Source organism: Sus scrofa, chromosome 15, assembly GCF_054392235.1.
Source record: "Sus scrofa isolate SSC_HxYL_T2T_F1_AM1 chromosome 15, Sscrofa_HxYL_maternal_Yorkshire_Landrace_v2.0, whole genome shotgun sequence".
NCBI lineage: Eukaryota > Metazoa > Chordata > Mammalia > Artiodactyla > Suidae > Sus > Sus scrofa.
Window position 1 is genome coordinate 105,324,161 of NC_139397.1, and position 23,452 is coordinate 105,347,612.

General features: G+C 34.3%; 1 protein-coding gene across 2 annotated transcripts in view; it reads left to right on the forward strand.

Annotated features, from left to right (window-relative positions):
• The window catches only part of FSIP2 (fibrous sheath interacting protein 2), a 99,011-nt gene that overhangs the window by 65,892 nt on the left and 9,667 nt on the right, over positions 1-23,452 (forward strand). Inside the window, exons 17-20 of one of the 2 annotated variants that reach the window (XM_084999135.1) lie at positions 185-9,675; positions 12,182-12,682; positions 14,746-14,861; positions 22,331-22,377. In XM_084999135.1, coding sequence (XP_084855261.1) covers positions 185-9,675; positions 12,182-12,682; positions 14,746-14,861; positions 22,331-22,377 — 10,155 coding nt within the window. The remainder of the gene's footprint in view (positions 1-184; positions 9,676-12,181; positions 12,683-14,745; positions 14,862-22,330; positions 22,378-23,452) is intronic. The other variant, XM_084999136.1, reaches the window with a different exon arrangement.

Sequence of the window (23,452 nt, forward strand, 5' to 3'; positions counted from 1 at the left end):
GGGAAGTAAGTATCTTTAAAAAACTCATTATCTTTCCTCAGTATCTGAAGAAAACCCAAAAGAAAAGATTTTTCTTTAGTGAGGTGTTCCAAGGGTGAAATTCATATGTAAATAATTATGAATATGTTGATTTTCCATATTTTCCTTAGGGCATGCTAAAATTGTAATGTTTTCTTTTTTTAAGTTTCCAGTGAGGAGAAGGTGTCTATTGTTTCCACATTGTCAAGGAAAAAATGTGAATCAAAACAGCCTCTAAGAAGCACATACAATGATTCTTCACTTTATCAATTTTGTGAATATCTCACTGACTCTGTCATTTGCCATTTAATTTCAAGCATTTCTGATAGCACCAAAGATGGCAGAGAAAAAGGGAAAGCATGGGAAAGACAAAATGCTTCATTTAACACAATTATTTCAATTGATTCTCAGGTGTTTGAGAGTAGGTCAGTTTCTGTTGGAGAACTTGCTCTAAGTATTTCTGAAGTCATTACAGAAATCCTTTTAAATAGTAACATCATACAGACTGACATTGCGCAGCAAATGTTTTCATTAGAAACAAAGTACATTTACTGCCCAGGAGTCACTGCTAGTGACTTTGATGGTCTCTTTCAGGATCTCTTAGTAGGTGTGATTCGTGTACTGTCCAAAGAAATAGGGTTAAATCATCACCTTGAAAATAATGGAAGAAATAAACAATTTCCCATGCTTAGAAGTAACAGTATGCCCACTTGCAACAAAAAAATTACCATGAAAAGACAAACAGGGTCCAGAGACTTGGAATCATCTACTCACCAAATGGATCATATCATTCAAAAAAATAAATTAAATTATCTGGCATATAAGATAGATAGTCTTGCTGGTAGCTTAAAAACTCAGGAATCCAAAGAAGTAGTCAACAAAGTTTTTAGTATTGTTTTGGATTTGTTTTTACCAGATGAACAGTCAGGTAAGGCTATGGATTCTGATAAAGCAAGAACATTTTTCTCATCACCAAATCAGCAAAGTAGTAGCATACTTGGAAATAACTTAGGGCTCACTCCCAAATCAGTTTTCCTTCTCAATGTTGTGTGTGAGAAACTTATTAGAACACTTTTAGAAAAATGCACAAACTCTGTCTTTCTTGATAATAGCTCTCTTTCTGAAGAGATATCAGCAGAAGAATGTCAACTTTTAAAAATACTTCAAAGTGTAGAAGAAGAAGAATCTAATTATTGTAAGGGAGCAATGGATTGTGAACAATTTCAAGGAGATTATATGTCAGACATTTTGGAAAATATGGCAGAAATGGATCAAGATTTATCATCAGACTCTATTTTAACTATTATTTCCCATAGCTTGGTTAAATCAATGATGGACAAATTATCTCACAGTATACAACTCCCCCAGAGTCCACCTTCTGCAAACATGCATTCAAAATATGGAGCAAGAGAAATTCAGTCTAACTTCATAAATGCAAAAAGGCCAGAATTAACGGAATTTGGGCAGGGTAAAGGTTCTTTAGGATTTGTGAATTATGATTGTGATGCTTTGATAGGACCCCCGAATAATCCCAGAGTAGTTAGCTCCAAAATACAGGCACCATTTGGCAAGAAATATTCAGTAAATTTCTCTCATGTTTCACCCCTTAAAAGACAAGGAACAAAGGATATGGATACAGTAGCCATCAATAATAAGCTATATCCAGGAGATATGAATACAGGTGTTTATTCAGCCACATTTTTGGAGGAAATAATTTCAGAACTGTTTTTTAATCTCTGTATTTCACTTTGGGGCAAAGATGAAAACATCACCGAGGCCGATCTCAATGAGATGAATGCATTATTTGTCAACAATGTAGTGAATGAGTTTAATAAGGCACGAGTCACTGTTTTACGGAATTCTGAAGAAAGACTGTGTTTTCCACCAGTTCATAAAGAAACTGTTAGTAGGATTGTTGACTCGGTTTATTATGATGTTTTACAGCAATATAAATTGAAAGTGAGCTGTGGTAATAACCCGGCATGTGACAGTACTTCAATAGCTGAGCAAATAACTAATAGCATATTGTTAGAGATTTTAGACTACCAACTCCCATCCTGCTTCAAGGGAAAGCTCTTACATAATTCATATCATTCTCTCAATGCCGAAATTATACTACAGAAACTTCAAAATAACCTGAGAGAATTTGCTTTCCAACCTAGATCTTCAAAAGGCTATAGTACCATGTTATCATACTCATTTTTAGAAGATATCATCAGAAGACTTTTATCTCAACTCATTCCTCCACCCAGTAATGCTTCCTATTTGAAAAAAAAATATTTTACATGTTCAGATTTTAATGAAATGTCTACCTGTATAATAAATAAGGTTATATCAGCCATTTCAAAACATAAAATTTGGTTCACTATATATGATGATCAATATTTATATACAGGAAAAAACCTCCAGAAGATGGTGGATTCTGTTTATAGTAATATTGTGCAAACATCTGACTCTCTTGTTTCAATACAGAAAAGTATAGTCAGCCGAAGCCCCTTTATGGTTGACCGAATAGCTAGTTTTATTATCCAAGAGATTATTGAAAATCACCTTCAACCATTTTTGTGTGGAGAAGATTTACCTCGCCCAGAGACTCCATCAGATGCAATATCAAATATGGTTAAGCAGGTTCTCAGAGAAGCTATAGAGTCACACAGACCCCAGACGCCATTACCCTCAGGTATATACCCTGAGACATTTGTAGGGGAAATTGTTGCCAGACTGCTATCAAAGATTTTCAGTCCAAAGCACAACACTGAAACTGAGCTGGAAAACATGACTCAAAAAATAGTAAACTCAATAAATAATCATTTTGACAAAGCTAAATTTCACATTCTATGTTATGACAAGGAACAGTCTTACCCTTCTGCTGGTACAGATATTGTAGATGAACTTGTGACCTCGGTCTATAGAAATGTTCTGAAACAGCATGGACTAGACCCTGAAGTTTTTAAGGAGTCCGAAGACAGTGATATTTTTGTTGAAAAAATTGCCAACTTAGTTGTAGCAGCTATTGCAGATTACCTCCTTCATCCACTGTTTTCTGGGGATTTGTCATCATCTTCACATTCTATTTCTGCAGCTGAAAATATCATTCAGGATGTTCTCAGTAACATCAGTAGATCTGACAAGTCAAGTCAGAGTTTATCTCCATATAACACCTTGCTGCCATACACATTTTTAGAAGACATGATCAGAGTACTATTATCTAAATTTTTTCCTTCTGCATCTAGCATTGTGCCAAACGGAGAACCTCCAAAAGACAAATCAAAAATTAATTTCAATGAAATTGCTTCAAATATAATTAGTGATATTAGGATGAAAATTTCCCAGCATGAAATTCGATTTTCAAGAGAGGAAGAAGAAACCAGGTTTATTTATTCAGAAGATGATGTTCAACATCTCATTGACTCAGTATTCAAAAATATTTCACAAAACTCTGAGTCTCAAGAATCAGTTGAGCAAAATATCACAAGTAGTAATGATGTTCTTATTGATAGAATAGCAGGTTTTATGATTAAACATATCTGTCAACAACATCTTCAGCCATTTGTAGATGGAAAGTCATTACCTTCTTCATCACGAACATATTTTGGCCACGAGAGAAGGGAATGGTTTTATACCAGTGTTTATTCCTCAACATTTTTGGAAGATGTGGTTTCTGGGGTTTTAAGCAAAATATTCCACAGGGTGTTAGGCATTGTACAAACAGAATCAGTAAGAGAGTCAGAAGATGAACTATTTGATAAAGCTGAAAAACTCATACATTTCATAACAGAAGAATTCTCAAAAGCCCAAATTAGCATTTTAGAAAATGCTGAGGAAAAGTTATGTTTGACTCCAGTGAAGAAAGATGTAGTCAAACACATTATTGACATGGTATACAGCAAAGTTTTGCAAGAATATGAAATGGAAATAACACCTGATAAAGGTTTTCTAAATGACATAAAGACACTGGCTACAAGGATAGCTAAAAACATCCTGGCCAAAACTTCTGATTTCCAAATTGATCCAAATCTTGCAAAAAATCTTCCTTTTGAGTCACAATCCAAACTTAATACTGATATATTGATGAAGAAAGTTCAATGCAATATTACTAAATCAAGACTCCAAAGACAGCCTTCAGCAATCTATACTACTATGTTATCTCATACTCATTTGGAAAAAATTGTGTCTCAGCTTATATCTCAGATGAGTCCACTGGCCTTAGGTACAGAATGCCCAGATACCTCTCATTCAGATTTAAGTAATGCAGTCAAAAAACTGATAAATGAAATTATGTCAATAATTTCAAAACATGCAATATGTATTATTAAACATGGGAATGAAAAACAAAGTATGATGTCAGAAAAAGATATCCAGTCCATGGTCGATTCCATTTATGCTGATCTTTCATATTCAAATATATGCAAGTCTCTTACAAAAGATAAAAAAGGTATAAATAACATACCTGTTTCAAAAATAGCAAGTTTTATAATAAAAGAAATCTTTAACCATCATCTTCAGTCATTTTTGTCTGGAGATAAAACTCTTTCAGCTGCAGTTGATCAAACTTGTAAACAGGACGAAATAGATCCTAAACAAAAAGAGTTGTCTTTCATTGTCAACTCAGCTGTCTTTTTGGAGGAAGTAATATCTGAACTTTTATGTAAACTCCTTTATGCATTCTCACATAATGTCTTGACTGCTGAAAACCCAGATACAGTAAAAGCCAAAATTACTGGCATTGTTACAGCATTAGTAAAATCAATTGTTCTGGAGTTTACCACATCAGAGATTTTACTTGCAGATAATTTTGATGATGATATGTGGTTTTCAGAAAGATACAAAGAAGTGGTTCAAAAAACAGTCAGTCAAATTTATGAAAAAATATTAGATGAATATAAATCTCTGATTCAAGTATACAGGGCTATACAAAGTGACACTGTTTGTTTTGGAAGAAAAATATATAATCTGCTTTTGGAAGAAATTTATGATTATCAGGTACAGTCATTAGTTTCAGGACAATTAGTGTTGTCTTCCTGTTCTTCCCCTCGAACTGATAAAATCATCAGAAAGGTGCTCAGTGTCATCATGAGGGATAGCCATGCCTTGCCATTATGGGTTACGGTGCTGCCACGTTCTCTTTTAGAAGATATGATTTACAAGCTCTTAGTGCATATCTTCCCTTCAGCTGACACTGAAAGTGAACTAAAAGAGGAAGAGATTCCCCCAGATGATGAGTTTGTGGATGCTGCATCAAAACTGACTGATGAAATTATCAAAGAAATTTCTGAACATGAGATCCGTCTTGCTACTGCAGAGGAAAATGCAGAAAGTATGCAATTAGAAGTGATTGAGAATTTGGTTGACTCTATATGTAATAATATTTTGAAAAAATATGAATTTCAAGCTGAAGCCCAGAAAGATGCAAACAAAAAAGGAGGCTCATTCCTCAGTAAAATAGCTGGTTTCATTATGAAGGAAATCATGGATCATCACCTGCAGCCATTTTTACATGGTGAAGAATCACCTTCCAGTAACTTATCTAATTATGACCATGTCTCTGTACCTAGTAAACCTGATAAAGAAAAGAGACAGTCTTCTCTATATTCAGCTACATTTTTGGAGGATGTAATTGTTGACCTTGTTCACAAATTTTATTCTCTTCCAAGTATTACTGAAGATTCTAAGAAAAAAGAAACACCAGAGCCAGACATTGTAAGTTTGGCTGTAGAATTTGTGAACTCTCTAATAGGGGAATTTAGGAAAAGTGAAATTAAAGTTCTACCAAATGCTGAAGAAATGCTTTCTTTTCCACCAATTGATAAAATGACAGTTGATAAGATATCCAATTTTGTTTATGATCAGTTCTTAGGAGAATATGGATCTAATAATATTCAGAAGGAGGATAAAAATAACATTATTCTAGAAATGATTGCTGCTTTAGCCCAGAAGGCAATCTCTGCTTTCAAAATTCAACCACTTTTTTCAGGAGACTGGTCTTCTACCTTCTTTTCATTTCTAAATCCAGATAACATTATCCAAAGGATTAAACACCTTCCACATAAAACCTCTGTACAGATAAACAGATGCTTAAAAGAGAACCAACCTGCATTACCAGAACAGTCATACAAACACATATCTCTAACCTCAGACAAGAAAAATTTCTTGGATACTTTGGAAATAGATAGAAGCACAAAAAATAAAATGAAAAGTTTCAAAACTAAGGAGACATCAATGAAAAGAGATGACATCCAAGATCCAGTAGTTACCTCTGTAACTAGAATTATAAAAAACAACATGGTTAACTTATCAGGGTCAGGTGTTGCAAATAAAAAGAAAGAGAATGAAAAGAAAGTGGGAATTCCAATTCAAAAATATAATTTATCAGAAGTTATGTATCCAACAACTAGTGTGAAAAGTAAAGACACACAGGGGCCGCATTTAAGGATAACACTTAAAAATAATCAAATAGAGAAGAAAATCATATCAGCTTCAAATGATAAGGATGGCCAAATTAATGAGGTACACAAACAATTTTTAGTAGGTATTGACGATACAAAACATGAAAAGGAAATACTTGGGCCATATTTTGAAATAGACAGTGAAAAGAAGATTGACAAAACAAGAGAAAATTCTTTAGAAAAAGAAGACAAGCTCTTTAAGTTACCTCCTTTGACATCCAAAGTGAGAAATACAGAGACTGCAACAGAGAAAACTTTGAAAACAGTTACCAAAAAGCCAAACAATGACGAGAAGAAAGACTCTCCAGCTCAAATAGATAAAAATAAGGAACAATGCTCAGATTATGAATGTGTTCAAAATGTCATAGAAAATATTTATGAGAATATTTTAGAACTGTATCATTCTCAAGAATCAGCAGATTATTCAAAACTCCACAGTCTCCCAAGTGATACAGCACTGCCCACAACTCAAGAGGTTGGCAAGGATTCTGCCCAGTCTGTTGCAACAAAAGATTTATCCCTCTCAATTAACAAAAATCTCCCTGCCAAAGAGAAAAAAGAAAAAGACAGAGCAAGAGAAATAGAAAAAGGGTGGGAGGAAAAGAAAGAGAGAGGGGAAAAAAGAGAAAGCGAGAAAGTGAAAGTTAAGGAGATTAAAAAGGAGCCTGGTAAATCAAACAGTCCTCACTCCCCACCAAAAAGTATACCTGGATTTCTTCCTGCTAAATTTTTGGAAGATGTTGTCACCGAAATGGTTAACAAATTGATCTTTTCTTCCTCTGCAGAAGCACAAACATATGATAGATGTCAAAATGTAAGTGATGATAAGAATCAAGCTGAACTCTATGACACAGCTATGAAACTTATTGATTCACTGTTAAAGGAGTTTTCAGATGCTCAAATTAAGGTATTTAGGCCAGATGAGGAAAATCAGTTTTTTTCACCTGTAGATAAAGTGTCATCAGTTCCTAAAGAACCTCCCAGGCATAAAGAATCAAATAGAGATGAAACATTACCCAACAAAGAGAAAGTATCTGTGGCTAACATGTATAAAATGACTGAAAAACCCTCTTCAAATAAGACATTTTCCCTAAATAAAATGTCATCACCAGATAAAACATTGGTCAACAAAGTTGTTCACGCCTCTGTATGCAATATTTTGAAGGAATATAGATCTCAAGACTCCATTTGTAAGAATATTAAGAGTAATGGTGGAAATTTAGCAAGAAGACTAACTAGTGCAGTGATAAATGAAATTTTTCAACACAAGCTTAATTTGATATTGTGTGACAAGGTTCCAGCTTCATCATTTTTGCCTCTGGAAACAAAGGACATTGTTAAAAAGGTCCAAAAATTGGCTCAAACAGCCAGCAAAGAATCCCAAACATCAACACCATACACCATCATGCTGCCTCATGAATTTTTAGAGAATGTGATTTCTGCTCTTCTATCTAAAATTTTCTCAACAGTATCTGACACCAAAGCAGAAACATCTGAGGGCAACTGGCTCACAAAACTAGATTTCCTTCAAATGAAGTTACTATGTACAGTTACAACAGAGATCTCCAAAGATGAAGATATGATTATACAGTATGTGGAATCTTTACATCCCAATGATGATGAAATTATTCAATTAGTGGTTCAATCTCTTTATAATAATCTCTTGTCACAGTTTGGATCACAAGAGATTGTACAAAACTGTGTAATTAGTGGATGTAGAATTCTTTCAGAAACCATAGTTGACTTAATTCTACGAGAAGTGACTGGCAATCAGTTGCAGAAATACTTTTCTGGAGAGCTGACTCCAAAGCAGTGTACAGAAGTTGACAGTGTTGTTGAAAATATTCTTAAAGATGTTATCCAAACTGCTGACGTTCCTCAGCCTCAACCATCACATGTTCGTACACTGCCTTATAATGTAATAGAAGAAATTGCTGTAAAATTTTTATCGAAACTTTTATATATGTTTCCTAAAGTGGATAAGGAAAGATCCAAATCTCTAGAAAATGAAATGCAAAAAATAACCTTAAAAATATTAAATTCAATACAAGAATTCATCTCCAAAAGTAAGATTAAAGTCATATCACCAGCTAAGGAATTGCTTACTGTACCTTTAGCTGACAATGAAACTATAGAAAAAGTAGTTAATTCTGTTTATACCAATATTTTAAAGCACTCTGGCTCACATATTTCCATATTTAAAGATTTAATGGGCAACAGTAACGTCCTCTCTGATATAATAGGCTTTTTAATGGTGAAAGAAATTTCCAATTCTGAATTTCAGCCTCAAGTAGAGGAAGCATTATCAAGTTCAGAATTAGTTCTGGAAGCTGTTAAAATTATGGAAAAAGTGGTCAAAATGGTCGATGAATTTAAGTCCCAAGAAAAGCCTTCATCCAAAAAAGGCATGTTAGATGCCACGTTTTTAGAGGAGGCATTGGCCTTGTTCTTGGCTAAAATAGTAAGGTTGCCATGTGCCTCAAGCAAACATGCAAAAAACTTATCAAAGCCTGAGTTAAATAAAATCGCATCTCAACTGACAAAATCTGTAACAGCTGAAATTTCCAAAAGTAATATTAATCTTGTTGCTGCTGATTCTGAAGAACACCTTTTAAATCCAGAAAGTATAGAAATGATTTCTCAGGTTATTGATTCTATTTATAGTAATGTACTACAACAATCTGGAACCCATAAAGAACTTTATTATGATATAAAAAATACAAACAGAGTTTTCCCTAAAAAAGTGGCTAGTTTAATTATTAGTGGAGTTTCAGATTTCCCCTTAGATACAGTTAGGCTGAAGAATTCAAATGTTGGCCTCTTTAGAGATCTAGACATTAATAGAATTGTTCAAAAGGCACAAGAGCATGCTATTGAAATGATTCCAGACTTAGACAATGTAGAGTTAGAAAGAGATTCAATTGTAGAAGATTCTCCAATTAAAATAGTTCCACATGTTGGGAATAAACCACTCAAAATAGATCCAAACATTGTCTCAGAACACTTAGCAGTCATTTCTGTAAAAACTCAACCTCTTGAGAAACTTGAGATGGAATGTTTAAAAAAAACTGGACACAGCATAGAAGAACTGAGAAGAGCATCAGTAAGTGGAAGAAGTTACTTCTCAGACACATCTAAAATTGGACAGTTAAAGAGAGAGAGACGTACCTCATTGAAGAGTACAGGACGACTAGATGTAAAACCCTTTGAGGTAAGTACAAAAAGCCACAGGGAAAAAAAAAAAAAGAATAGTGAGACATGGTTCTGTGATTCCCTTTTTTCAAATAGATACACGGGAATGTATTTTTTTGTTGTTGTCATTGCTCAGCCCAATAGAAAAATTGGTTGCACAAGTTCATCTGTAGAGTACAGGATTTACTGGGGCTTGCAATATCAACTCCATGGCTCATTCTAAAGGTCTCAGGCTAGTTTTCCTAAGACATCTATTTAAACTGGCTTTTAAAAATAATGAGGATGAATAGAAGGACATACTCTTAACAGGAAAATCAGGCTGACTGAAATTATAAAACTATCTAAAATAGATGTTTCAAACTTAAGGCTCTACATCTTAAAAGTAGTAATGCTGCTACTTTTACTTTTAGCAACATTTATCAACAAACTTCAGACTACAAAATCTTATACTTGTTTCTTGTTATTTCAATTTAATTTATCAGCTTTCCGTAAGTCCCTCTATACTTTTAAAGATGTACCAAGTTTCTTTCCTCTTCTGTCTTTGTTCTAGACTTAGCTGCTTTAATGCTGCCATCCATATCTATGACTTGGTTCCTCTTGCTTATAGACCCCCACCTTGCCCTGCAGTTCCATACCTAGGCCCTAAATATGTAAATCAATTGAGACTGCAATATCAAAATTATGTCCTTATTACAAGGAAACTATACTGCCAAGGCTAAAGGGATGGTCTGGCCAATAGAGTTATACTGACCTACATATTTTGATTTTTATCAAAGCACCTGTACCAATGGTATTCACTCATAAGAGGACTGAGTATGCTTATAGATATAATCAGTGGCCTGGACAGTGAGCAAAGTTTTATAAAACCATTCTTCTATAAACTTTACATCATGTAAATTTTCTCCAGCACTGTCATGCAATTCATTGACCTAGGTCTCAGAGCTGTTAAATATGTTAATTGGTGCTTGATGATTTCATACTCAAATAATGAGATTATTTTAGGCTGATATTCTAATTTAATCTTATTTTTAGGGCAGGATGACAGTCCTTTTGAGCTCTAAAATTTATTCTTCCATATGATTCCCATCATTGCATTAGCATATTATTTGGTAGTCTTCATTCATATATAAGTAGCCCTTTAGTAGTAAAACCTGTATGAACATACTATAGAATAACATTGCTCAAAATAAGTTTTTTATTACCTGGATACTTGTTTGTCACAAATCTTACTTTTAGTTACAAGTCTTCTCTCCTTGAATCACTTAATAGACCATAGAAATCAGAAAAGAATATTTAAACCAAAATAATTACTGCTGTCCTCTTACAATGAAGAAAATCCATCCTAAAATAAAACACAAAGAAGCAGACCTGTTAACTGTTAAGACATGATTTGTATCAGTCTGGGTACCAGTGCTGTCAATCTCCAGCACAGCAACAAGAGAAGAGACTAAACAACAGTAGATTAGTAGATCAGAGAATGTAGAGACTTGTTGGCTCCATACCGGGGCTTAATTTTCTGTTTTTGAGATACCAAACTTCTGGCACAACTAGACATTTATATATTAAAAGCATATATAGTAAATTCCAAAGCCATATAGAATTATTTTAGATTTTCTAAACTACTGGTTTCCTCCACTAACATGCAAAATCAAAACTGATGGTGTTTTATTCTTAATGAGGCTATTTCTATATTTTGTTTCCATAGAAGATACTATTTTAGGGCACCTATATCTGAAAAACTGGTTTGACAGAGTTACAAAGTGATGTTGAGGTCTAGGATTATTAAAACAGTATGGGGGTTCTGTGGCACCATCAAAGACTACTTAACTTGTCAAGATCTGTTACTTAATTATAATTTTCTTTGATCTATCTTTAGACATTGAAAGTGATGTTTGACTAGGGAGATGAGAAAAAAAATAATTTGTTATGTTTTGAAGATTCTTTTGGAAATATATGTCCAAAGGATCAGGAGTGAATTGATAGGGATTAAAGAGTCAAAGACCACCTTCACAGTCTTTATTATTCATCATTTTTAAAAGTAAATATCTGATAATACCATACTTTTTGGTTGAAAATATGTACACTTAGGCTTCTCTATGATGACCTACCTACAACTTTAGAAATTTTATCATGTCTTCTCTGTCACAAAACTTTCAAAGTAAATGATGAACAAAAAGAAAAATTAAATTATGATGCAACAAAATATAAAGTTTAGGCCAAAAAATAAAAAACAATAGAAGAAGAAGAACAACACATGTTATACCTTCCTTTAAACTGCAGAGTAAACTATGGTAGATTAATAAAACAATCCCAGAATGTAAAAGAAATGATGGATACCAATAAATATACTTACAATTTTCATGTCTCTTTTAAAAAATATTGCTAATGTAAACATGGCATATGAAGATAATAGTATTTTTACACTGAAACTAGAAATCATATTAAAATTGCTTTATTGTAATAGAACCACAGGAAAAATGATTGAGACCTTTGTTTTTGATATTCATTTATACCTTCAATTCCAGGCTGTTGGCAGAAATTCATTTCAGAATATAAGAAAGCCTGATATCACCAAAGTGGAACTTTTAAAAGATGTTCAAAACAAAAAAGAACTCATTATTCGGTTAGTAGCTCATGATATTGATCAAGAAATTTCAGAAAGTAACCTAGAAGAGGAGCTAACGTCTGATGAAGACGAAGTTGTTTTAAGAGAGATTGTACAAGAAGAACATGTAGGAGGAAAATTTGAATATCAAGTAAAAGAAGCCACAAAACTGGTAGAAAACAAAATTGTTTCTCCCAAGCCAACACAAAGTGCAAGCAGCCTGAAAAAATTTTTTTCACTAAGCACATGTTGTCAGCCCACATCCAATCCAAATGTTGAAAATACTGAAGCAACCTCAAATCATGTAATAGAACCTAAGAAGGGACAAGTTAAAAGAACTGTTGCTGAACTTGACATGGCCACCTGCTCAAGAACCTTGACTAAAACAGATCCTTCTTTGGAGGAAAAGCCACAGAGAAAGGTGAGTGAGAACTATGATTGTCAATGATCAAATATCAATGGAAAGATTAGAGATCTTCAGAAATTCCATCCAAGAATGTACCTTAATTGGAAGAAAATCCAGTCTCTTCCAAAGCCTGGTAACATTTACAGTAGGAGAGATCACAAAAAAAAAAAAAAAAAAAAAAAAAGTTCCCAATTGAGAGAAAATAGATAATGGAAAGAAACATAGATTAGTTAGACTCCCAAAGATAACAGAAAATTTAAGCTGTTTAAGAGAAATCAAGTTAGTTATTTATACCTTTTAATATATTCCATCCTTCTTGTATTTTGGCTGGTAAATACCTATTGAATAGGTAGGGTGGGACCAGAAGGTGGGCCAAGGTAGGAAGAATTAAAAAAAAAAAATCCACACAAATTCAGATTTTCTGGGTTTGATTCCTTTCATTTTAATAGCTATGCATCCCTTGAGAATATTACATAGCCAATTTTTTTTAAAGTTACTTAGCCAATATACCATAATTAAAAAGTTAATCAAAATATTTGAAATATCACCCTTGCAATCAGTCTATAAACTCTATCATCATCATGGTACCAACTCATCCCTAGTTCCATACCCCTCACATAACATAATGGTCTGGATTTCAGTGACCCTTTGGGTGATTCCTGTCTAAACAGCCATACTAAAAGATGCTTTGTGAAAGTATATATGATTTAGGACTTCCTAGTGAGACAATTCTATTACTTATCCATTTGACAGGATCCCCAGATTAATACAAAAGTTGAGATAAACCAGGGCGGGGGGGAGAGATACAACTCTGTTCAGTTCAGAAGCTTCACAGGTAAATCATCTTAACACATATCCTGACCTATTTGTTGGGAAGCTGTGTGTAATTGCATGACCAGATGCAGTCTACAGAATAGTTCTCTTGAACCTCATAGTCTGAAATGCTGGCTTCATAAATAATTAAATTGTCATAGTATAATGTTAGCAAAAATCAAAGTGGATTATATAAACTATTGTTTATATATGTAACTATTATTATTGCAATAACAGTAGTCTATTTATATCAAGATTCTGATAGACATAACAATAAAGGTATTCTATAAAAGCTACGGCCATAAAAATCACACACAGCTTCCCCCAAATTAGATCAGAATATGATGATTAAGATGACTGATTTTCCAAACAAAACTCTACTTAAAAGAGACACATGCACCCGCATGTTCATTGCAGCACTATTCACAATAGCCAGGACATGGAAACAACCCAAATGTCCATCCACAGATGATTAGATTAGGTAGATGTGGTATATACACACAATGGAATACTACTCAGCCATAAAAAAGAATGACATAATGCCATTTGCACCAACATGGATGGAACTAGAGAATCTCATCCTGAGTGAAATGAGCCAGAAAGACAAAGACAAATACCATATGATGTCACTTATAACTGGAATCTAATATCCAGCACAAATGAACATCTCCTCAGAAAAGAAAATCATGGACTTGGAAAATAGACTTGTGGCTGCCTGGGGGGAGGGGGAGGGAGTGGGAGGGATCGGGAGCTTGGGGTTATCAGACACAACTTAGAATAGATTTACAAGATCCTGCTAAGTAGCATTGAGAACTATGTCTAGATACTCATATTGCAACAGAACAAGGGTGGGGGAAAAATGTATACATGTAAGGATAACTTGATCCCCTTGCTGTACAGTGGGGAAAAAAAAAAATATGAGTGATTTTACAAACTTCTGAACAGTTGCATCTGCATTCTTTTCTTTTTGAACTAAAATATCATTAAAATATTTCTAAAGTACAGACATGGAAAACTATATTCTTCAATCTTTGCTAAGTTTATCTCTGAAGTTTATTCAAACTCCAATATTATACTATGAATCTATCTTCACTAGCTATTTCCAAAGATGTATATTGGAAAGAGACATGTTAATTAGAATTTTAGGGTTCATCCATTTTAAAGAGTAATCTCAAACTTCTTTTTATTATAGTATAGATTAGAGGGCAGAATATGCCACATATGTTAGAAAATGAAGATAAGACTCTATTTCATGTAATATACAGTTTGCACTTTTCCAGAAAGAAGAAAAAAACCTTATTACTGAGCCAACACATTACTTCATACACAGAATTATGAGTTCATCATCATACAACCAAGAAGATCTGATTTCACATGCCAGGTACATGAAATTTAAGTAATATAAAGAAATCTGAAATGAAAGTAATACTTATGGGAAGAATGGGGTGTCAGATAAAATTATGATTGGAGCAAGCATTCAGCCTTAAACCTTCTCTCACTCCTTCTTATCCTTCCCTCCCTTGTCTCTCCACTGTGGACACTTCCTAAGGCCTTTCCTTTCTATTTGGTCCCTCATTTTTAGTTACCTGGTCTGTACATTCTTTCTAGTATAGCATCTTGTTGATCAAGAATTTTCTAGTGTGTTTTCTGTTCTTGGTTTTTCTTAACTTGGAATATAATAAGATACTATTATAACCCAGTGGCTTTCAGCCCAAAGGGTTCCCTCTCAACTCTCTTTGAGTACCCAAATGTACCAATGTATATAACTTCCAGTAAGAAGAATCCAAAGAAGAGAAGGAACCATGTAAGTTGGAGCATTCAGAGATGAATTCTAAGAAGCAATAGAGTTTGATATAAGTCTATAAGGATGGACAGCATTTGCATGAGAAGGCAGTCCAAGTTTAGATGACTATAACAGCAAAGTTTGCACTGTGTGGATTGAGAGAACAACTACACCATAGACTTGAAATTTAGTTAATAATTATATCTAGAACAGTTAGAACTTGTCTAAAATCATTCTTAAGTTTATAAGAATACTCATAACCTAGAAAAGGTACCATTTCTATTGAAGAAAAAGCAATGGATATGAATAGAAGAAAAATCTACCTGGTAACAATTTTTTCCCACATAGCATGATGGAATTGTTTCTCTTCGACACTGACATTATTTGGGAATATCTGTTCCTGGCCTATCATTTCCTCTTTCTCCTGCAGTAATGGTTTTTTTGTTTTGTTTTTTTGCTTTTTAGGGCTACACCCACAGCATATGGAGGTTCCCAGGCTAGGGGTAGAATTGAAGCTGTTACTCCTGGCCTACACCACAGAAACGCCAGATCTGAGCCATGTTGTAACCTACACCACAGCTCACGGCAATGCCAGGTCCTTAACCCACTGAGCAAGGCCAGGGATCAAACCTGCAGCCTCATGGATGCTAGTCGGATTCATTTCTGATGAGCCGCAACGGGAACTCCAGGTTGTCTTAAATAATTAGTAGTGCAGATACCTTTTTGTCATTTATATCAGTGAAGACAGAGGGCACAGATAATACCAAATAATGGTCAAGTTGGAGTAAGATAGCAGACCAAAAAAGAGCACACCCTTACTTTCTTGTAGAAACAAAAAATAAACACCTACAGAGTGATAAAACAACTTTCTATGAGCTCTGAAAAACAGTCAAATAACTGTAACAACCAAGTGAGTGCCCAAAGAAAACCCACATTAAAAGTGGTAGGAAATTCCACAGATTTTTTTTTTTAACTTGTCCTTGCCCAGCGCCAATCTCCAACATGATGTGGCACAGTTGGGAAGAAACTGCTAAATTCTGTTTTCTCTTGGGTGTGGAGAGAGCAGATTGGAATTTTTTTCAACATTCAGGCTTATCTGTGCACTACCTGAGGGAATGTTTTCTGTCTCATCTGAATAGAAGCACAATGGTGGTATAGTATGATCTAAGCCTGGAAACCACAAAAGGTAGATGCCATGGTGCATGAAAATCGCAAGGACTGCAGATGGATAAACACCTAGGGCAAGAGATTACAGGCAGAGGAAAACAACAGAACATCTAAGGCCCTGAGAAGAAACATGATCAGACTCTTAGGAAATAAAACTTTTAAAAGTAAGTCAGGAATACTGAAGAAGGAAAAAAAAAGTACATACACAGACCCTGAAAGGAAATAAGGGAATCAAAATGTGTATCTGTAGAGTATCAACTAACACGAAGGAAAGCAGTAGTGGGGGAAATGAGGGATTGAAAAGCTATAAAACATACAGAAAACATAGTAAAACTTTTTTTTTAACCATGGACATGTATTGCTTTTATTTTAAATTAATTGGAAAAAAAAAGAAAGATAAAAGAAACATCTTCATTCCCCAGGAAGTAACCTTAACCTTTCTGTCTATACACATCAGCCTTACCCCTCCAATCTTCCTCTAGTTTGTAAACAGCATTTGGCACAGTCAATACATGTCTGCTGAGTGTGTAGTAAAAGTCAGGGTTAAAGTCAGTTTTTTTTGGCTGTGCCTGCAGCATGAGAGAGTTCTTGGGCTAGGGATTGAACCTGCACCATGGCAGTGACATGAGCCACAGCAGTGACAATGCCGGAGCCCTAACCTGCTGAGCCACAGGGGATTCCTAAAGTCAGGCTTTGAGAAGCTTATAATCTGGATGGGGGATACTCATCTTGAACTGGAAAAGTATTTAATTTATAATTATTTTAAGAACCAAAAAAGGGAAGTAATTAGGTGTAATTGGATTAAACACTCCAATTAAAAGACAGATATTGACAGAATGGATTTAAACTGTACATTGGATCTAACTACATATTATCTGTAAGAGACTCACTTTAGATATAAGGACATACACAGGTTGAAAGTGAAATGATGAGGAGTTCCCTCTGTAGTGCAGTGGGTTGAAGATCTAGTGTTGTCTCTGCCTTGGCTAGGGTTAGGGTCACTGCTGAGGTATGGGTTCAATCCCCAGCCCAGTGCAGTGGGTTAAGGGTCTGGGGTTGCTGCAGCTGTGGCATAGGTTGCACCTGCAGCTCAGATTCAGTCCCTGGCCTGGGACTTCCATATGCTGTGCATGCAAAAGAAAAAAAGTGAAATGATGAGGAAAGATATCCCATGCAAAAGAAGCCAAAAGAGAGCAGGAGCAGCTATACTAATTCCAAACAAAATAGACTTTAAGGGAGTTCCCGTCGTGGCGCAGTGGTTAACGAATCCGACTAGGAACCATGAGGTTGCGGGTTCGGTCCCTGCCCTTGCTCAGTGGGTTAAGGATGCAGCATTGCCGTGAGCTGTGGTGTAGGTTGCAGACGCGGCTCGGATCCCACGTTGCTGTGGCTCTGGCGTAGGCTGGAGACTACAGCTCTGATTAGACCCCTAGCCTGGGAACCTCCATATGCCGCGGGAGCAGACCAAGAAATAACAAAAAGACCAAAAAAAAAATAGACTTTAAGTAAAAAACTGTTACAGGAGACAAGATTATATAATGATAAAAGAGTCAATTCACTAAGAAGATATAATGATTATAAACATATATACACCAAACATGAGAGTTCCAAAATATATGAAGCAAACATTGACAAAATTTAACAGAAAAATAGATAGCTCTACAATAATAGTAGGATAATTCAATAGACTACTCTCAATCATTGATAGAACAACCAGACAGAATATCTGGAGGTTTATATCAGCATAAACCACTTGGGCCAAACAGACATATGGAACACTCCACCCAACAATAGCAGAAAACATATTTTTCTGAAGTTCAGTGGAACATTATCCAGGATAAACCATATGTAGGCCAGGAAACAAATATTAATAGACTGATTTCATACAAAGTATCTTTTCTAATCAAAATTTAAATAATTAGAATTCAAAAGCGTAAGGAAGACTGAAAATTTACAAATATGTGGAAATTAAAACATTCTTAAATAACCAGTGGATCAAAGAAAAAACACAGGGGAAGTTAGAAAATATTTAAGGCAAATGAAATGAAAATGCAATAATACTAACGCTGATAGGATGCAGTTGAAAGTGGTGCATAGAGGGAAATTTATAGCTATAAATTCTTCACTTAAAAAGCTCTTATAATAACAACCTAATATTAATCCTTAAATGCCTAGAAAAAGAAAAACAAACTCTTATCATAAAGAAGGAAATAATAAAGGTTAGAGATAAACAAAATAGAGAATAGAAAAATAAATCAGTGAAACCGAGTTGGTTCTTCAAAAAGATTGATAAAATTAACCAACTTTTAGTTACATTGCAAGGAAAAAAGATTCAAATAGCTAAAATCATAAATGAAAGAAGGGACATTACAGTTGATTTTACATAAGTAAAAAGGATTATATTATTACTATGAACAACCTTATTCCAACAAATTGGATAATCTAAATGAAATAGACAAATTCCTGAAACATATGACCTATCAAGATCGATTTAGTAAAAGGCAAAAGATTTATAGGATATGAAGAGAAACCAGAGTATATAATATACGGCACAAATGAACCTTTCCACAGAAAAGAAACTCATGGACTTGGAGAATAGACTTGCGGTTGCCAAGGGGGAGGGGGAGGGAGAGGGATGGATTGGGAACTTGGGGTTAACAGATGTAGACTATTGCCTTTGGAATGGATTAGCAATGAGATCCTGCTGTGTAGCACTGGGAACTATGTCTAGTCACTTATGATGGAGCATGATAATGTGAGAAAAAAGTATGTGTAACTGGGTCACCATACTGTACAATAGAAAATTGACAGAACACTGTAAACCAGCTAAAATGGAAAAAAATAAAAATCATTATAAAAAAAGATTGATTTAGGAAAAAATTATGAACAAACCTATAACTAGTAAAGAAATTGAATCAGTTATTAAGCAGCTCCTAACAAGGAAAAATTCAGGACCGGATGGTTTCACTGGTGAATTCTTGCAAACATTTAAAGGAAAATTAACTAATGTTAATTAACTAATGTTCCTGAAATTCTTCCTCTAACTATTGATAAAGACCTCCTCAAAAACAAAACAAAACAACTCCTGAAACTACTTATACAAAAATCTTCAACAAAATATTAGCCAACAGAATTCAATAGAAGACTTAAAAGATTATATACCAACCACAACTAAAGAGGATTTATCCAAGTAGTACAAGGGAATTTCAAGATAATGAAAAGCAATCACTGTAATACAATACATTAACAAGATGAAAGAAGAAAACACATATTCTTGTCTAAATTTATGCAGAAAAACCATTTGATAAAATTCAACACCTTTTCATGATAACAACACTTAATAAACTAGGAATAGGAAGAAATACCCTCAAAATAATAAAAGCCATATATGGCAAAACTGCAATTAACATTATACTCAGGGTGAAAGCCTGAAGGATATTCTTCTAAAATAAGGAAAAAGACAAGGGAGTCCACTTTCACCACTTCTTTTCAGCATATTACCAGAAGTCCTGGCCAGAGCAATTAGACATGAAATAAAAGCCACCTAAATTGAAACAGAAATAAAATTAGCTCTGTTAATAGATGACATTATTTTAATGCAGAAAACCCTAAAGATTCCACGCAGAAAAGTTTTTGAATGAATCAAAGTTGCTAGATATAAAAACACAGAAAAAAGAAAAATAATTGCATTCCTATACACTAACAATAAACAACCTAAAAGCATATTAAGAAATATTCAATCTGCACTAGTATCAAACAGAATAAAATATTTGGTAATTAACCAAGCAGCAAAAGATTTGTACACTGAAAACTATAAAACATATTTGAAGGAAATTAAAGACAAATTAATGGAAATATTATGTGCTCATGAATTGAAAGATTTAATATTAAGATTTCAGTATTACCCAGAGTATCCTACAGATTAAATACAATCCTTATAAAAATACTTAATGACATGTTTTGCAAAAAAAAAAAATGAAAAAAAAAATCATTCTAAAACTTATCTCAAGGGACTCCTAATAGCCAAAACTAGCTTGACAGGGAAGAACAACCTTGGATTACCTGATTTTAAAGCTTACTACAGAGCCATGGTAATCAAAACAGTGTGGTGCTCTCATAAAGACAAATGTGTAGGGAGTTACCTTTGTGGTGCAGCGGAAATGAATCTGACTAGAATCCACGAGGATGTGGCTTTGATCCCTGGCCTCACTCACTAGGCTGGGGATCTGGCATTCCTGTCATGTAATTGTAGACGCAGCTTGGATCCCACAGTTGTTGTGGTGGCTGTGGCTGGCAGCTGTAGCTCCAATTTGACCCCCAGCCTGGGAACTTCTATATGTCACAGGCACAGCCCTAAAAAGCCAAAAAAAAAAAAAAAAAAAAAAAAAAAGCATATGTACACCAATACAGTAGAACAGAGAGCCCAGAAACAAATCCTTAATATATGGTCAGATAGTTTTTGATAAGTGTGCCAAAAAATTATTATTAGTGGAGAAAGAACAGTCTTTTCAACAAAAGGTGTTGGGAAAACTAGATAACCACACAGACAAAAATGAAGTTAGACCCTTACCCTTATACTATGTATAAAAACTTAATCCATGGATCGAAGACCTACATAAAACTATAGAACTCCTATAAGAAAATATAGGGGGAAAGCACCATGACTTATATTTGGCAATAATTCTTGGATATGACACAAAAACACAAGCAGTAAAAGAAAAATTAGGTATGTTTTACTTAACCAAAATTAAAAATGTTTTGTTTCAGAGGACAGAGTGAAAAGTCATCACATAGAATAGGAGACAATATTTGTAAATCATATTATCTGATAAGAGATTACTACCCAAAATATATAAAGAACTCCTATAAATTCAACCCCAACAACAAGAACAAAAAAAGAAAAAAACGTGGTTAAAAATTAGAGGATTTGAATAGTAACTTCTACAAAGGGGATATACAAATGGGTAATAAGTACATGAAAAGATCCTCAACATCACTAATCATTAGGGAAATGTAAATCAAAACAACATCCTATTTCACACCCATTAGGATATATATCATCAAAAAAAAATTTTTTCAGATAATAATGTGATGGCATGAATGGAAGACACTAGAACTCTTATACAATGCTTCTGGGAATTAAAATGGCACAGTCACTAAAGAAAACAGTATGAAAGTTTCTCAAAAAATTAAATATAGAGATACTATATAATCCAGCAAGTCTACCTCTGAGTATAAACCACAAAGAATTGAAAACGGATTCAGATTTTTACACTCATATTCATAGCACTATTCACAACAGCCAATTTCTGGAGGCAACCCAAGAGTCCGCTGATGGATGAATAGATAAAACAAAACATGGTATATGCATTCAACAGAATATTCAGTTTTTAATAGGACAGACATGCGAACTCATGCTACATGTAACCTTGAAGACATTATGCTAAGTGAGTCAGTTACAAAACAACAGTATTGCATGATTCCACTTATGTAAGAAACCTAAATAGGCAGAAGATAGGATATTGGTGCCTGGAGATGGAGAGAGAGGGATATACAGTGTTATTATTTATGGAGTTAGTATTTACAGAGTTTCAGTTGGGGAAAATGAAAAAGTTCTAGAGATGGATGGTAGGGAAGGTTGCACAATAATGTAAATGTACTTAAGCACAGAACTGTACACTTAAAAATGGCTAAGATGGTAAATTTTATGTATATTTAACCAAAAATTTTAAAGTGGGCAAAAAAAGTCAATTTAGAAGTAATTTGTGTCAATTTGGAAACTAAGTGATACACTATTCCAGGTTTACTTGAAGAATGGTTGACAGATTGTTATTTAGTCAGTAATTCTTTCACTCATTAAATGCACAAAAAAATGAAATATTATTTTTCTTTTGTTTTAGTGAGACTGAAGACTGTGACCCAGATACAAGTACTAAAATTTTAAAAGGTTGGATTATTTTTCTTAATTAAAGTAGAAATATTCAAAAGAACACTGTACTGCTTTGTTCAGTTTTTTTAGCTATCAAACCTGAAGTTGATACTATTTGATTTTTTTTCCTTATGAGCTTGTCTACTTTTGGAAATTATCCAGAACTACATCATAGAGATATTAAAACAAGCCAACTAGTTTGCTCTGTTGATGATTTTGATCAAGAATGTGGTGTGATAATACAAACTTATATTTACCATGCTCCTATGAGAAATATCCACAAAATCAAGGTGTATCATATGAATTTCTAGCAGAACCAGAAGCCGTGATACTGGGATTTAACAATTTCTTTGAGAAATTATCTTTCCTTTGTACTTTGCCCTACCAAAATGCACCCCCAAAAAGGCTCTCTGTGAAAACCTAAGACGATTATTGTGGTTATAGCATGACCAAGAGATTGAGTGTCATGTTCCCTATAAAGTGGCCTTGAAATTTGAACTACATGTTTACTCTGGCTATTTTCAAACATGCAGCTCACTCCAGGAGTTACTTGAGAAACATATCCTCTCAACTTGGAAGTGGAGGTCATTTTTATTAAGATGATTCGTAGGATAACAATAAGTATGCCAGAATTCAGTAAATACACCATAACCAGAAGTTGTCAAAATAATCACTGATATGACTGTTGTATGATGGTATCATAGGCTGTTAGATTCAGACAGAAATCACTTGATATTATTTCCCCTCATTGTTTAGAAACTCAAGCACAGGGTGAGGAAGTGACTTGTCCAAGGTCACTTTGAGTCAGAAGCAGAGCCCAGTCTAGATCCCAAGACTTCTTACCCTAAATTCAGTGTTTTGTTTTGTTTTTTCCAACTTTGTCTTGGTGATCAAGCTTAACTCCTAAATCCTTCAGTAATACTGCAGCTGTCCAATTCAGTCATTTATTCATTCAAAGATTTACTGAGCACCTCCACTGTGTTCTAAAATTCCATTGTGAACAAGACCAAAACAGTCCCTGATCTCATAGAATTTACATTGTAACTTGAGGCGGAGCATCAAAGATAATTCCAAGTAAACTATTTCCCATCTC